Source organism: Trichechus manatus, unplaced genomic scaffold (genome assembly GCF_000243295.1).
Source record: "Trichechus manatus latirostris isolate Lorelei unplaced genomic scaffold, TriManLat1.0 scaffold00146, whole genome shotgun sequence".
NCBI lineage: Eukaryota > Metazoa > Chordata > Mammalia > Sirenia > Trichechidae > Trichechus > Trichechus manatus.
Window position 1 is genome coordinate 7,122,685 of NW_004444082.1, and position 17,937 is coordinate 7,140,621.

General features: G+C 44.8%; 1 protein-coding gene across 1 annotated transcript in view; it reads left to right on the top strand.

Moving 5' to 3' along the window:
* Positions 1 to 3,143: 3,143 nt before the first annotated feature.
* The window catches only part of TUBB6 (tubulin beta 6 class V), a 32,925-nt gene continuing 18,131 nt past the window's right edge, over positions 3,144 to 17,937 (top strand). The window contains exons 1-3 of the mRNA XM_004385798.3: positions 3,144 to 3,270; positions 3,798 to 3,906; positions 5,378 to 5,488. Coding sequence (XP_004385855.1) covers positions 3,214 to 3,270; positions 3,798 to 3,906; positions 5,378 to 5,488 — 277 coding nt within the window. The 5' untranslated portion in view covers positions 3,144 to 3,213. The remainder of the gene's footprint in view (positions 3,271 to 3,797; positions 3,907 to 5,377; positions 5,489 to 17,937) is intronic.

Sequence of the window (17,937 nt, forward strand, 5' to 3'; positions counted from 1 at the left end):
ACACTCTGGACATCTACTCACTGGTCCTCCCTCCTCCCCTGGAGCTCCCTCTGGGTAGGTTCTGGCTCAGCCACCTTTGTATTCCTAGAGCCAAGATTTTTGTGGCAAACAGTAGACAATGAGGGTGCTACATGAAAGGGAATAGAGAACTTTGTGGTCTTACGCAAGGATGCATGTAAAAATTTCTTGGGAGTTCACTCAAAGCCCACATGTCTGGGACCCCCACCAACTGTGGAATCGGAGTCTCCCCTACTCCCAGTCCCGGTGACTTAGTATAAGACCCCTGGGAAAACAACTCAGAGTTATCTAATGGAATGAAATGTATTCTCTATGACTCCTGTGTATTTAGACACATGGTATCCATTTAGACACATGGTATCCGGCTTCCCTGTCTGTGCTCTTGCTCCAGTCAATATTAGAGCAGCCCCACAGGGCTGGGGTTGACAGCAAAGGTGACATGTCCTGCTCAAGCCTCCATTCTCTCATCTGCAGTAAGGCCTGCATTGTGGGCTTATTGCAAGGATTCAGTAAATTAAGCATTATTGGCACAATAAGCATTAGTTAGCCCCCACCTCCTCCCACATGGTATGGATTCTGGGCTGAGGTGCTGGTCAACAGAAAGTGTCCACCAGAGACCTCCGTCAATCAACTCTGACCCTACTGAATGCAGGATTATAACTGACTTCCTGAAGCCACACTCACACCCACTCTCTAGCAAGATTGGAATATCTCAGACTCAAATGCCAGCCCAAGGACCAGCACTTGAAAAGGTGCTGTCAGTAAGCCACTGAAGCTTCGAAAGTAGACACTTCTCTTTTAAACTGCTTAATGGCTTACTTTCTTAGGGAGGGGAACCAAAGCTGAAGGAAAGGCTTTCCCAAGAAACTTCCCGGGACACTCCCTTTGCCCAACTCACGAGACTCCAGCACCAGCCAGACTGATGCAGACAGGGTTTACTTGGAGTCAATAATTAAAGCGAACAATCACAACAAACACCCTGAAAAAGGGGCTGAACCCTCAGAAAAGGGCAGCCAGGTAATTTCAGGCTCCCAAATGTCTGACAGGTAGGACGTGGGGCCAAGCTGTGGCCTCCTCACCTGAGACCCTGGGAGGGAGCTTTGTGTAGAGGACAGATGTGAGGACCTACAAGAACGAAGAGGAGTACCACTGTAGTAGGGTCATGGAAGGGCTCCCGTGGTTAAAAAGTTATTCCGTAAAATTGTGAACATTTTTAAAACTCCAGAAGAAATTTTTTTAAGTCCTCCATTCCCTTCCAACCACACACACACACACACACACACACACACACACACACACACATAATGTAGGATTTCCCCCAAAGTTTTCATATATCTAAAAAGAAACCGCTGGTGCAAATCACAGAGCATAGGTGGCTCCCTCACTGCCTGGCATTCCTGCTTGGCCTGGGAGGAGTTCTGTCACTGGTACCTATGGGATCTGGGTCCTCCTTACCAGAACGAGGAACTCATACAGAAGTCTGCAGTGGATGCACATTCAGCATCGAAGGTGCCACAGAATCATAGAAGAGCTTGAAAGGCTCTTGGTTGTCACCTAGGATAATCCTTTCATTGTATAAACGAGTAAACTGAAGGCCAGGGCATTTGAGTTAACAAAGAGCTAGTGGGAAGGAGCCAGAATTAAAAATCAAGCCAGCCTGGCTCACCATCAGGTGGTCATGCCTTTCTTGTACTCTAGATTGGCCTGGCAGAGGGACCTAATGCATGTCACGAAGTAACCTTGATTTAGTCGATTAGAGAGCGTCCCAGGTGGGCATCATGTGGGAGGGAAGGCCGGCAGCGGCAGAGCCCAGGCTGTGAGGGGCAAACAGCCCCCAGGGTGAAGTGAGGGCAACTGAGCAGGAGGTCTGGGCAGAACCTGGAGAGCCCTCGGGGCCTAGCGCCCATCAAGTCGAGACTTAGCTTACTTGGTTGGGGCTGACCGGGAATAGTTTCCCAGGGGGTGATGTCCAGCTGGAAATAGGAGGTCAGAGCTAAGGAGAGAGATGGGGAACCACTTTATTGGAGAAACACGGAGCGACGCTTTCTGTTAACAGTCCTCACGTCCGGGAGCACTTGGCTCAGTCTGCAGGGAACCGACGCTGGACGTGGGGACAAGAGGAAAGGCTGACGTGCTTTCCTTCTAGGCTGCCCGCTCCTTCTCATCTGAAGCACGGCGCTTACCCGCACGTCCACACCTCCTCCAAACCGCGAAACTGTAGGGCAGGAAGACAGGTGAGGGCAACAGGGGGTGCTCATTTCAGACTCAGGGTTCACTTTCACTAAATCCCATTTAAAACGACCCGGAGATGTCGAATGGAACCGTACGTGTATCTCCCGACGAGAGACGCAGGAGGGTGAGGGAACCGGAAAGGATGCCAGGGGTCAAGTCGGGGGAAGAGTCAGAGACAGACGCCCTGAAAAAGTCCACTTTCGTGTCCCAAAGCCCGTCTGCCTGCTGGGTTTGAATCCGAAGGCGGGGGCAGGAGCGGGAGCGCGGCACCCGGGTAGAGGACGCGGGGTCCGGCGGGGGCGCGGGGCCCAGGCCCGCAGCAGGCCCCGACCCGGCGTGGCGCTGCATCCCCGAGCCGCGCGGCAGCCCCAGTTCATCCAGACTACTCGGCGCGGGCCCCGCTCGCGGGTCATGCCGAGCTGGCGCTAAGCGTGCCCCGGCCTTCGGTTCCCGACCCCTCCGTGTCTCGAGTCTTACTGGAGGACGGGGCGGCAGTGTGCGGGCGCGGCAGTGTGGGTGGGCGCCGGAGCCGTCTTTCCTTCCTCTCCTCCCCCCACCGGTACGGTCCCCACCCTGACTCCCGCCGCTGCCCGGCTCGGGTGGATGCTCCAGGGACGGGTTCCTTTTCCTGCCCGGTCCCCTGACAGGGCTCCCTCCGCTGCTCCGGGGACTCCGGCTTTCGGGCTCCACCGCCCGAACGCCCTTCTAGGGGGGCTCAGGTCCGGGCGGCGGCGGAGGGAGGCTGAGCCCGGGGAGGGGGCACGCCTGGCCAGGACCGGGCGGGCGGAGAGGAGGCGCCGGCGGCCGCGGGGCGGGGCCCGGGGCGGGGGGCTGCCATTGGTCGGGTGCGGCCGGGGGTGGGCTGCGGGCGGCGAGCGGGGCGGTCAGTGACCGGAGAGCTGGACCGCAGACGCCGCCGTCGTCCCGAGAGCCCGTCGGCTTCTGGAGCACGCAGCCAGCGCGATGAGGGAGATCGTGCACATCCAGGCGGGGCAGTGCGGAAATCAGATCGGCACTAAGGTGGGCGCCGGGGCGGGCCGCTTCTCTTCACCGCGTGGTGGGGAGCGGGGCGGGACCCGGAGTCTCCCGGCTTGACGCGCCTCGGCGGGTCTGCGCAGCCCGCCCGGGGTTCAGACGCCGGTCTGTGCGCCGTGTCCTCCGAACCCGGGTCGGCCCCGCGGCAGCCCAGAGAACCGGAGCAGGGGCGCGGCGAGGGAGGGGGCAGCCCCGCCCGGGACCCCTTGGCCCTCACCACCCCCCAGGCCGGGAGCAGCGACCCCCGCTCAGCCGCGCCGCGAATTCGGCAGCTGCGGCTCCCGGCAACCCGGCCCCGCGCCCACGGTATCCCGGTCCTTCAGCCCCGCGCTTCCCGCCCCCAGTCCCGTCCCCACCGCGCCCCAGCCTTGGGGCTCCCGGCGCCCTGGGAACCCAGCGTCCTCCACCCCAGGCCCCCGGAACTTTTCCCCGCGCGCCGCCCGCCCCGGGGGGTTACTACTGGGGACCCCGTGATCTGACAGTCTGCCCCTGCGCCCCCCGTCCTGCACTAGTTTTGGGAAGTGATCAGCGATGAACACGGCATCGACCCGGCCGGAGGCTACGTGGGTGACTCGGCGCTGCAGCTGGAGAGGATCAGCGTCTACTACAATGAGTCATCGTGTGAGTAGCGCGGCCGCCCCGCCCGGCCCCTGTCCTGCGCGGGGGGAGTGCGCGCCAGGAAAAGTTCGCCCGGCTCCTAGCGGGGCGCGGCTCCTCCCCGCTCCCCTGGGGGCGGGAAATCCTTCGTCAGTTTGTTTCAAACAGCGGGATTCAGCCTATCCCGCGGGTCTGAGCTCTGGAATCTGACAACTCTGGGAAGTCAATTTAGTGGGTCGTGTCTAGCTTTTTTTTTTTTTTTTTAAAAAAAAAAAAAAGGAATAGAATGAAACAAAGCTTCAGACTGAATCAGAGTGCTTCTCAAGGACCCTTGGCGAGGACAGTGCATACTTGAACAGATATGTTTGTTTCACTTTAAAATGTACCTTACTGGGAGTTGTTGGTTCAAAGTTTGAGAAGCACTCTCTTGGATAACTTTTCTAGTCCTTTGCAGACCTCCAAAAGCACATTCCCTGGAAGCGGAAACTACAGACAATCCTGGGCACTAGAGGAGTTTTGTAAAAATTCCAGGCTATGATTTATTCACGTTCACCAATATTATCACTTCTGGATACGTTACTTCTGGAACAATTTCCATTCTAAAAGTGGGCCATGCCCTTCACAAAACAAGCTAAAACATTGAAAAGAAAACCATAACTCCAACCCTTCTACAAGCTTGCCATAGATTCCCCAGAGATACACTCTTCTCAGTGTTTTGTATTCTCCAGACTTTTAGGAGTCGCTTGCTGCTTGTCCACACAAGAGCTAGGAAAGACAGTCTGTATACGTAAATCACTGGGTTTATTGTTCGTTACACAGACAAAAAGGCTGATAGAGCACCAGGGCATAGAAGATGACATTGTTAGATACTCTAGGAAGAGTGCCTTAACCCTCCTGTCCAGCTTGGCCACACCCTTCTCACTCCACAGCAGGACGGGATCATAGTTAACCCCATCCCCATTGGATGGCTGGGACAATTTCTTGCCCAACTGGCATGAAAGTGGCTTACAAATGAAATAAGTGGCTTACTTATTCCTAAATGAGTGTCTCTTTGAGAGACAGTGGAATGATGCCTGTACAGGTGCTCAGACTGTAGCTAGGGTACAGGTAGGAATGTGCATGATGGAGGTGCCAAAAGAACGTCACTGCAATCGTTGCAACAAATAGGGTTTATTTCCATGCAAGTGAAAAAGGAAAGCTCCCCCACAGTAAGGAGGTATCCCAGTTAACTGGGAAATAGACTAGGTGGAAGTCAGGAGACCTGCTCTCTCATCCTGCTTCTTCCCAAAACCCACTCTGTGCCTGGGCTGGTTTCCTCATCCGGTAAATTCAGGAGCGGGCTAGTGTTCTCCAGGCTCTCTCCTCGTGTTAAAATGCTGAAGAACCCTGGTTTACACATTCCAGGCTGTTGGGACTTGATATGGGGAAGTCACCATGCGGAGGAGTCTAGAAATTGGAACATAACCTTTGCGGGGTGGGCTTTGTTCTCGTCCAGCTCAGAAGTACGTGCCCAGGGCCATCCTTGTGGACTTGGAGCCAGGAACCATGGACAGCGTACGGTCCGGGCCTTTCGGCCAGCTCTTCCGACCAGACAACTTCATCTTCGGTAGGTTCTGTCTTGTACTGTGTTCTTCTTCTGCTTTTTTTTTTTTTTAATCCAACTAGTTTATGTGCACGATTAGGAACACGAAATGGCTTAGAAAAGTTCAGAATGGAAGTAAACAGTCTTCAGCCCCATAGCACACCCCAGCTGGGCTCCTCACTGGGAGCCTCCTGTAAGTCTTGACTTTTTCTTCAGGGAAGTAAGCTCTATATCTCCAAATGGTTTGCTTATATAGATAGCTCTTGACTGAAAAAAACAACAATTTTAGACATGAACTTCTCTCTTCCCCTCATAAAAAAAGTAATTTTGCCGTTTGTTTTTGGCTCCTCTGTCGGCCATCCTTTTTCTTGAGTGTGTTGACACCTGTATTCCTTTTTCCACCATCTTTAGACAGTTGTACTGCTTTCTTTCTGAAGGCTGTGGCACCATGTGAGTTTCGTTTTATCAGAATTGGGCAAATCCTTTTTCCTCCCTTCTTCCACCTAAAAAATGACGATAGCACATGTCTGTCCACAAACTCCTAAAGAAAATTATATAAAATTAAACAAAGTGGTACTGTTACATTACAATGCTCCATCAACCTGTAGCCATGGTTTCTGGGGTCAAAGATTACTTCAAAGCATAAAAGAGGAAGCAGAATCTTGAGAGATTTTATTGGCATATGAGTTGATTATCTTGTAGAGAAATTAGGCAATGGTCTGCTACAAAGGTGAATCAGCAAGACCAGTTTTCACAAAGGTTTTATAAGTCCTCCAGGCATCATCCCCTGCCCCTTACGATGACAATCCCCACAACAAGGGGACAGGCAACACTTTTGATACTAACTTGTTCCTGGGTTTTGTTGCCTTTGATATTCCAAAGAGACTAGGACTAGACTCCCCGATGGCCCTTTTTGTACACCAGAAAAGCTGAATTTCCAACATTTTTTATTGTCCACAAACACAGACATTCACATTCTTTACTAGAGGTTTCTTTACTGTTGTGTGCCATCCAGCTGATTCTAATGCATAGCAACCCTGTATGACACAATAGGGTTTGCGGTTTGTTTGTTTTTTCAGCCAGGTATGGCTATTAAAATTTAAATTAACTAAAATTAACAATTCAGCGCCTCAGTTTACACTAGCCACATTTCAAGTGCTCAGTAGCTTGATGTAGCTAGTGACTACCATAATGGACGGTGCAGATATAAAACAATTCCACCAGTGCAGAAAGTTCTGTTGGACAGCAGTGCTCAAGGCATTAATAGAGATATTCTACCAAATTATGGGAATAAGGAGAGAAGAGGAAAAGCCACTATGTAAACATGTGGCCTTTCGTAGCCATTTCTATCTTAAGAGTCCCAGGGGAGGGGTGACAGATTTAAAAGTTTCCCATCTGACAGTTTTAATGTTAAATCCTGTTGCCATCGAGTTGATTCTGACTCATAGTGATCCTACAGGACAGAGTAGAACTGCCCCATAGGGTTCCCAAGAATTTGAACTGGTGGATTTGAACTGCTGACCTTCCGGTTAGCGGCCATAGCTCTTAACTACTGGGCCGCCAGGGTTCCATTATACTGTTAGATACCACAAATCAACTTATATTATTTTTCCAAAAACAAATTACCACTTCAACTATTGAGTAAGAAATGTGCCTACAGGGGGCAAAATGTTACTTATCAACAGAAATGCCTCAACCAATCAAGACATATTTTCAGTACCTGTGAAAATATGTCTTGACTGATTATAAGACACAAAGTGTAAGAAATATGAGAATTTTCAGGCTGACTGCTGGGTTAAAGGCACTATGGTATAAACCAAACCTGTTGCTGTTGAGTTGATTCAGACTCATGGTGACCCTATAGGACGGAGCAGAACTACCCCATCAGGTTTCCTAGACCGTAATCTTTACAGGAGCACATTGCCAGGTCTTTTCTCCCGTGGAGCCACTGGTGGGTTCGAACCACTGACCTTTTGGTTAGCAGCCGAGCATTTTAACCATTGCACCGCCAGGGCTCATCTGAAGGCACTATATAGTATAGAAAGTGAATATATTATCAAAGATCTACATTCCAACCCCTTCCTCAAAGTCACCAGGTAGAGAGGGTTTTACATGAGAACGAGAGAGAAGCCTTAAGTTATTTAAACCATTCCGGATAGAAAATGATAGAAAGCTTCCCAGCATTTCCTATGATGCCAGCATAGCTTCTACTAGACCATACAAGCAAAAGCTATAGATAAAACGCACTTAAAAAATACAGATGCGGAGTGAGCGGCTGTGGGTTTGAACCACCGACCTTTCAGTTAGCAGCCAAATGCTTAACTACTGTGCCACCAGGGCTGCTTATTGCACCACCAGAGCACAATACTTTTGCTGTATTAAAGTTGGGGTGACCCACCATCCTGATTTGCCTGGGACGGAGGAGTTTCCCAGGATACTGGATATTTGGTGCTAAAACTGGCAAAATCCCAGGCAAACTGGAGAAATTGATCCACCTTAAAAGCAATCAGCAATTATCAGATATAGTGGAAAAAATATATTCACATTAACAATAAAAGCTATAAATACCATAAGACAACATTCACTAGTAATTTGGAGGAGGGGGCATAGTCAACTGAAACAATCCTCTCAGATTGGCCAGTATTTTTTTTTTTTAATGTGTCATCAGTTTATTGTACCACAGTGAAAAAAACAATATGCTAAAAAAAAAAAAAAAAATCCTTTCTCTACGTATCAACTGTTAAGTTTTTGAGGCATTTGTTAACAAAATTATCAACTCTGAAAATATGTATGTCCTATATACAGGTAGTTTCTTATATTATGGATACTTCCTTAATAACATTTGAATGAATAAAGGAAGATTCTTTTTCTTTTAATCATTTATTTTTGTTGATGTTGAGAATATACACAGCGAAAAACATACACCAATTCAAGTTTCTACATGTACGATTCAGTTGATTCTTCAAGTTGTGCAACCATTCACACCCTCCTTTTTTGAGTTGTTCCTCTGCCATTAACATAAACTCACTGCCCCCAAGTTTCCTGTCCAATCTTTCAAGTTGCTGTTGTCAATTTGATCCCATACAGATAGATCTTAAAAGAGCGTAGCGTTCACAGCAGACATCCTTTACTAGTTAAGCTAAAATATTGTTTGGTTTTAAGAAGATTTCAGGGGATATTTTAGGTTTAAGGGTTATCTCAGGGCAATAGATTTAGGGGTTCGTCCACCCTCCATGGCTCCAGACACTCTAGATTCCATGAGAATTTGAAATTCTCTTCTGCATTTTCCCTCTTTTGATCAGGATTCTTATATGGAATCTTTGATCAAAATGTTCAGTAATGGTAGCCAGGCACCATCCAGTTCTGGTTTCATGGCAAAGGAGGCAGTTGTTCATGGAGGCAATTAGCTACACATTCCGTTTCCTCCCCCTATTCCTGATGCTCCTACTTCCTGTGTTGCTCCAGATGAATAGAGACCAATTGTTGTACCCGGGATGGCTGCTTGCAAGCTTCTAAGACCCCAGGCACTGCAAAGATCTAGGAAGTAGAACAGAAGCACTAAACACGTTATTAGGCCAATTAACTGGGATGTCCCATGAAACCATGACCGTAAACCTCCAAACAAAGGAACAAAATCCCATGAGGTATTTGGTTGTACATAAGCAGCCTCAGCAGCTACTTTATTTGGTCATTGTTGTAACTATATCTAACACTCAACTTTTGAAATTGGCCAGTATTTTTAAGACTGCTAACAGTGCTGGTGAAGGTGTTTGACACAGTCTTGGACATGTTATCAGGAGGGACTAGTCCCTGGAAAAGGACATCATGCTTGTTAAAGTAGACAGTCAGCAAAAAAGAGGAAGACCCTCAGTGAGATGGATTGACACAGTGGCTGCAACAATGGGCTCAAACGTAACAACGATTGTGAGGATGGTGCAGGACCAGGCAGTGTTTTGTGCTGTTTTACATAGGGTCACTATGAGCTGGAACCGACTCCACGGCATCTAACAACAACGTACATTGTTTGGAGGACAACTTAGTAAATTCAGCAAATAGAAAATTTTCATGCAAAAAAAATTTTTTTTTTTTCTTTGATGCAGCAGTTTCAGTTCAGGAAATCTGTCCTGCAGAAATGCTTGCACATGCACCATGGAAATAGCAAATTTGCCTCCAACAGAGCTGAACCTGTTTACATGCCCTCCTAGCATGTCTGAGAACTCTCGTCCTGTTGCCCTTACCACCGGCTGGTATTAATCTTTGTCATTTCAAAGGAACTGATCTCTTATCACTGTAATAAAAAACCGACTTGGGTAACATTAATTTTCTGTTTCTCAGGGGGAAAAAAGGATGACCCCCTCCCCACTTTCTTTAAACAGCTCAGAGCTATCTGTCTTTCACTTAGTAAGTGGGTACAGACTCTTGGCGGCACTCGATTCTTTCTTGCTGGAGTACAGAGTTAGTGTGGAGCACTGAACTGGGAAAAGGGAACATGACCACTGACTTCAGCTCTGTAATCTCTGGTTTATCAGTTACCTTCTCTGGGTTTCTTTGGTTTTCAACTGTGAACTGAAGGGGTTACATTCCATTGGCCCTCAAGCATCCTGGGGTCATAGACCCCTGTTAGACTCCAAGGGAGGTCGTGGACCTGTTCTCCCACCTCCAGAAAAATACACAGACCTGCAGAGTTCTCACAATGTCTTCCCCTTGAGGGCTCGTGGATTACCAGTGAGAACCCAAGAGGATATCTAAGATTCCCTGCATCTAAACTACAGTCCCGGTAAACTTCACCAAACAAAATTAATATGATTCATCATTTTAAAGAAATTACACTTCTTTCTTAAGAGGCAATACGTGTACATGGTACAAAATTCAAAAAGTGCTAAAGGTTATACCGTGAAAAGTTGGCCTCCCTCCCTCCCCTGTCCCGCTGGTTACCCTCCAGGAGGAAACTACTGTTTCTCATTTTGTTGGTGTCCTTCTTGAGATATTTTATTTAAAGCACATACCTTGCCTGCTTTTAAGGAGGATATGAAACAACATGTAATAAACGACGGGCATAAAATGTGGCAGTTCAAAACACAAAGTCAACCGGGAGGGTTAATTCACTTGTGGCTGAGAAGTAATTTTAGCTCTGAGTTTCTGGCAGCTAAGTCCAAACAAGGAAGCATGTAGGCGATGTGGCTGTCATTGTCATTTATTTACAATTTTTACGTTGCTTTTTATAAAACAAAAGCTAATATAACCACATTATTAAAAGATTAAAAACTAGAAATTACTTCATATGCTCATCATCTTAATGTAATCCTTGTTAGTATTTTGGTATAATTCCATCCATTATTTCTTTCTTTTTGCCGATTTTCATTAGCTGTAATCACACTGTACAATTCTGTATCTTTTTTCACACTGGATATCATATTATAAACTATATTCCATGTTTATATGTAATTTCTAAAATCTGTAATTTTTAATAGCCATAGAATGTGTAATCAATTATTTATTTAACTTTATAATGGCCAATAGTCAGGAGTAGGTTTTTCCAGTTTTTGCTCTTGTGAAAGAATATTGTAGTGAGCATAGTGGCTCACATAAATTTGTCTGTTTATGACTCTGACTCAGAAGAGATTCCTAAAAGTAAAATTAGTGGGTCAGAGGGTGTGAACGTATTTAAACCTTGTATACATTTTGCCATATCCATTCCAATCACATTGTAATAACTTACAATGCCACCAGCAGTGTTTGAGAGGACAGATTTTGCTATGCTTTTGCCGGTAATTAAATTTCTACAGAAATGTATTGACTGAGTGATTAGTCTATGAGGGACTGTGAGCAATACAATCGACAGTGTTTTAAGAACTGCTTTGTAGGAAATGTAAAACCAATTCTTAATTTGGTCATTTAGCATCTAAATTGTTAGTGTAAAAAAAACGTGCACAAAACACACTCAGACCCACCCCCAAAGACACCTGAAGACAGTGTTAAAATGCAGTGAACACTGTTCTAAGGGAGAAGGGTGGTTAGTTGGAACACAAACTTAATGGTTTTTGAGAAAGAAATTCCAGTTTTACATTGCTTAAATTTAAGATGGTCAAACTCTAATTTGTTACACTGGGCTTCACGTAACACTGGCTGTGTTCTCTTTCTTCCGATAGGTGCTAAGGGCATAGATACTCATTATGTTATTCTTCATGTTCATTTGCGTGTCTGTCACAAGGTGTCACTTCTTTAGTGCAGCTTTCTTGGAAAAGGGTTGTGACCACACCCTGCCCTTTTCTCTGCCTCACTTGCTTGCAGGGGCCCAGTCTCTGCCCATGGCTGAGGGCAGTGAGCTGGCCTCCCCAGCCCAGGTGCCCAGGAGCCAGGCGCCTCCCCACAAGCTGTCAGATCAGTGCAGCGAGCACTCCGCTGTGTTTCCTGTTGAGGTTCTAAAAAGCCAGACCCTCAGCTGACTTCTGTGAAACTGGATCCGTCACAGACCATGAAGGTGTGGAAGGAGTTTCTCCTAGCAGCAGCTTCAGCAGTGGTGGATGTTTTCTTTGGTAAATTAAACCACAATTCAAATTAAATTTGACCTGAAAATTGGGAGAGTATAAGAAAGTCTGGTCTTGTCTTTTTAGCTGTTAATGAATGGAATCAAAAACGATTAAGAAATTAAGACAGAACTAGACCTACGGTGATTATGTCATTACCTAAACTACTGTCCCTATAAACCTTCACAATATTAGAAATGACATTATTGTGGCATTTGAAATGTCTCCAAGATTGCTTCTTGCATCTTTGCTTCTTTGTCACAGTATGCATCCTATTTTTGATACAGAGTATCTTAAGTTTTTAACAGGTTGTACTGACATGAAATAGCTTCTTTTTTTGTTTGCTTTTAAAGGGTGTCTGGGGGCCATACTTTTGGGGTTGCTCCAGTCTCTGTCCGACCAGCAAGCCTGGTCTTTGTGTGTGTGTGTGAATTTGAATTTTGATCTACATTTTTCTCCAGCTCTGACTGGGACCCTCTATTGTGATCGCTGTCAGAGCAGTCGGTGGTGGTAACCAGGTACCATCTATTTGTTCTGGGCTCAGTCTGGTGGAGGCCGTGATAGTTGTGGTCCGTTTGTCCTTTGGACTAATCTTTCTCTTGTGTCTTCGGTTTTCTTCATTCTCCCTTGCTCCAGGTGGGATGGAACCAGTAGATGTATCTTAGATGGCCGCTCACAAGCTTTAAAGATTCTGGACACTACTCACCAAGTGGAATGTAGAACATTTTCTTTGTAGACTATGTTATGCCAATTGAGCTAGATGTTCCCTGAGACCATGGTCCCCAGTGATGAAATAGCTTTATTTAACTGTAATCTTAACAAACTGACACTTTGAATTAAAACTGTGAATTGCTTAAATGAAAATGCTTTTTGTTATGGGGAATGTAGACATATCCAAAATGTATATATTGTTTGGCTAAGCAGTTGTTTCTAAGTCATTCTCTAATAAAAGAGGCAAAACTGTCTGAATTGGAGATGAGGTTCATCTCCCATTGCATTACAGCTCATCGTTTCAGTTAGAGTTGGTAAATAAAAATAAGCCAGTTGTCATTCTATCTTCAGATATGGTTTGAAATGGCCTAAAAAACACTGCTTTGAAATAATGTATAACAAAACTTGCCTGCCTTTGAGTTTTGAATACACGAATATACTTTTTAAAAGAACTTTTTATTAATTAATTGAGGGTTGCATAGCAGTCAGGCCTGTTAGATTGTGGAAGGAGCTTTATGGGGAAAATGAAGCACCAGAGAGGTAAAAGTTCCGTCAAGCCTCTTTCTTTACTTGCAACAGTCCTTCCAGATTCAGGGCTACAAGGAGGCAGGGAGCCCATGACAGCATGGACTCTGAGGAAGCCTCGGCTGCTGCAGCCCGCCTGCCGGAGCTTAGAAATTGCAGCCTCATGCTTTACAATCTGGTGTTGTTGATTAATGTCACAACATGTCATTACAGAAGATGTTCAACTCATGACCCCCAAATATTTAACTGGGAGCAGCTGTTGCTGTGAGACAGTGGCAAAATATTTTCAGAAGTCACCAACTTCCTTCTTTTGTCAAGAGCACAGAGAAAACTTCATGGTTAATCAGTCTGCTGTAAATATTTAGGAAGCAGAGTAAGTGGTATGAACCAGAGGAGGAGTCAAGTTCAGAGTTTCTGTACGCTTAAGACTAAGCGAGTTTGATTGAGGCCTGCCTAAAGCCACCTACTTATTTTCAGTTGCTGGTTTCTGCTATTTTAATGAAGTAATTCCCAGCCTGTTTTTGCGAATTGTATTAACAGTCTTTCCTCCTAGCGCTCCAAGGGTGAGGCCAGCAGAGCTGGGCTTCAGTCTCTGTTGTGGTCTGGCCAGGATTCGGCCTGCAGGGCTGGATGGGACGCGGTAGACAGGAGTGGCAGGGCAGGTGGGATGCTGCGGAAGGACATGACCCTTTCGGAGCCTGCTAAGAGAAGGTCGGCCGAGTTTCGCTGTGCAACACAGCTGGGAGGAAGAGAGAATTCTCCGTTCTTAAGAGAGAACAGGCTCACAGAAAACACGACCAGGAGACAAGCCTTCCAGAAGGCTGCAGTGGCTGGCACCATGGGCTGACAAGCAGAGGGGTGTCTGCCCAGCCCAGGGCCCCTTCTGGGGAGCCACAGACTGGCCAGGCTGGGGGCCTCCTTGCCTGTGACAGAGCAGATGGGGCAAAGGAAGCACAGATGAGAGGCGAAAGTGAGTTGGACAGGGCCTGGGAGGCTGCTGCTCAGATGGGCAGGTCCACTTGTTGGAAACAGGACTCCTTACTACTTAAATGTGTTTAATGTTTTCACTACAAAATCAAAGCAAACTTTTTCAGACAGTGCACAAGTATATAGAGAACCCCCCAATCTCTTCTGAGGGCCTTTAAGGTTTTTTTCCTAAATTTTATTTATTTTGTTGTTGTTGAGACTATACACAGCAAAACGTAACGCTAATTCAACAGTTTCTACATGTACACTTCAGTGACCTTGATCACATTCTTAGAGTTGTGCAACTAATCTCACCTTCCTTTTCTGAGTTGTTCCTCCCTCATTAACACAAACTCACTACCCGGTAAAGTTCCTATCTAGTCTTTCGCATTGCTGCTGTCAATTTGATCCCATAGAGATAGTTCTTAAAAGAGCATAATGCTCAAGGCAGACATCCTTTACTAGTTAAGCTAAACTTTTGTTCAGTTTTAAGAAGGGAATATTTTTTAAGAAGGGGATATTTTTGGTTTAAGGTTTAAAGATTATCTCAGGGCAATAGTTTCAGGGGTTCATCCACCCTCCATGGCTCCAGAAAGTTAGAGTCCATGAAAATTTGAGACTGTATTCTGCATTTTCCCCCTTTTGATCAGGATTCTTCTATGGAATGTTTGATCAAAATGTTCAATAATGGTAGCCAGGCACCATCCAGTTCTGGTCTCACGGCAAAGGAGGTAGTTGTTCATGGAGGCCATTAACCACACATTCCATATCTTCCTCCTACCCGTGACTCTCCTTCTTCCTCTGTTGCTCCAGGTGCATAGAGACCAATGGTTGAGCCTTGGATGGCGCTTACAAGCTTTTAAGATCTGAGATACTACGCAAAGAACTAGGAAGTAGAACAGAAGCATGAAACATGTTATTAGGCCGATTAACTGGAATGTCCCACGAAACCATTAAACCTCCAAACCAAGGAAGCCTCAGCAGCAACTCTTTTTTGTTGTTTTTGTTATAAACATATCTACACTCAAATTTTGCCAATTCAACTTTTTACAGGTGTAAAACTTACTGACGGCAATTAGAATAATCAGCTGTGCAATCCTATCCTTAATCAATGTGATTTTTCCATCACCGTTAACCCCTCCTTGGCCCCTTCCCTCCCGTGCCTGGTAACCGTTAATAAACTTTGGTGTTTCTATATTTGCATTTTCTTGTCTTTTTATAAAAGTAAGGCTATACAATATTTGTCCTTTTGTGATTGGCTTATTTCACTCAGCAGAATGTATTCAACCTCCATCCATACTGTATCAAGACTTCATTTCTTCTACTCGCTGAGGAGTATTTCACTGTATGTGTGTACCACATTTTGTTTATCCATTCATCTGTTGAAGGACATTTAGGTTGTTTCTACCTTTTGGCTATTGTGAATAGTGCTGAAATGAAATTGGTGTACAAGTCTCTTCTTGAGTCTTTGCTTTCAAGTGTTTTGAGTATATAACTGGGAGTGGTCATATGGTAGTTCTATATTTAGTTTTTTTGAGGAACTGCCACAGTGCTTTCCACAATGGCTGTACCATTTTGCATTCTCACCAGCAACAGATGAGGGTTCCAATTTCCTCACATCCTTGCCTTGGTTATTTTCTGTTTTGTTGTTGTTTTGTTTTCTTTTACCTTAGCCATCCTAGTTTGAATGAAATGGTATGTCGCTGTGGTTTTGATTTGCATCTCTCTGATGGCTAATGATGCTGAGCATCTTTTCATGTGTTTGGTGGCCATTTGAATGTCCTCTTTGGTGAACTATCTATTTAAGTCCTTTGCCCATTTTATGACTGGGCAGTTTGACTTTTTGTTGTTGTCGAAGTAATATATATTTATTTTGGTTATTAGGTTCTTGTCAGATAGTTTCCAAAGATACTCTCCCAGTTGGTAGCTTGTGTTTTCACTTATTTGTAAAGTCTTTTAAGGAACAAAAGTTTTAAATTTTTATGGGGTCTCATTTATTTATTTAGTCTTTTTGCTGTTTATTATTATATTAAAGAATCCATTGTTTAAAGCTAGGCCTGACAGGGTTGCCTTTGCTTATTCTTCTAAGAATTTTATGGCTTTAGTTTACACATTTAAGTCCTTAATCCATTTTGAATTGGTTTTTATGTATGGCTGTGAGGCATAGATCCTGCTTCATTTTTCTGCAGGAGGAAATCCAATTTTCCCAGCACCATTTATTGAAGAGACTTCTTTCCCTACTGAATGGACTTAGCACCCTTGTCAAAAATCAGTTGCCCATAGATGTGTGGGTTTATTTCTGGACATTCAATTCTATTCCATTGGTCTATGTGTCTATTGTTATACCAGTATCAGGCTTTTTTGATTACTGAGCCCTGGTGGCACAGTGGTTAAGAGCTTGGCTGCTAACCAAAAGGTGCGCAGTTTGAATCCACCATCTGCTCCTTGGAAACCCATGGGGCAGTTCTTCTCTGTCCTTTAGGGTCGCTATGAGTCAGAATCGACTTGACGGCTACGGGTTTGGTTTACAAGTAGCTCCATAGTATGTTTTCAAATCAGAAAGTGTGAGTGCTCCTACTTGGTTCTTCTCTTTCAACATTGTTATAGCTATCTGGGGCCTCTTGCTGTTCTGTATAAAGTTGAGGATTGATTGGTCTTTCTGTTTCTGTAAAGAAGGCTGTTAGAACTTTGATCAGGATCACATAGAATTTATAAATTGCTTTGGGTAGTAATAACATCTTAACAATATTAAGTCTTCCAATCTATGAACATCTTTCCATTTACTTATGTCTTCTTTAATCTTTTTCAGCAATGTTTTATAGTTTTCATTGTGTAAGTCCTTCACATCCCTGCTTAGATTTAGTCCTAGGTAATTTATTCTCTTAGATGCTATTGTAAATGGAACTGTTTCCCTGATTTCCCTTTCAGATTTCTCATTGCTAGGGTATAGAATTTGTACCCTGCAACTTTGCTAAATTCCTCTATTAGCTCTATAAGTTTTCTTGTGGAAGTGTTGGGATTTTCTATATATACGATCATATCATCCGCAAATACAGAATAATTTTATTTCTTCTTTTCCAATCTGGATACCTTTTATTTCTTTTTCGTGTCTTATTGCTCTGGCTAGGACTTCTAATACAACATTGAATAGAAGAGGTGAGAGTGGGCATTCACTCATCTTGTTCCCAATTTCAGGGATAAGGCTCTCAGTCTTTCTTCATTAAGCTGCTGGCTTTTCATATATGCCCTGAATCATATTGAGGAATTTCCCTTCTATTCCAATTTGCTTTAGGGTTTTCATCATGAAACGGTGTTGGATTTTATCAAATGCTTTTTCTGTATCCATAAAGATGATCATGTGGTTCTTTTTCTTTGTCCTATTGATGTGGTGTATTATGTTGATTGATTTTCTAATGTTGAACCATTCCTGCATTCCTGGAATAAATCCCACTTGGTCATGGTGTATGACTCTTTTAATATGCTGTTGGATTTTGTTAGCTAGTATTTTTTTGAGGACTTTTGCATCTATATTCCTAAGAGATACTGGCTTGTAGTTTTTTCTTTTGATGTCTTTGTCTGATTTTGGTATCAAGGTTAATGTTTGCTTCATAGAATAAAGTAAGGAGTATTTCTTCCTTCCCTATCTTTTGGAATAGTTTAAATAATATTGGTGTCAATTCTCCTCTAAATGTTGGGCAGAATTCCCCAGTGAAGCCATCTGGTCCAGGAATTTTTTTTTTTTTT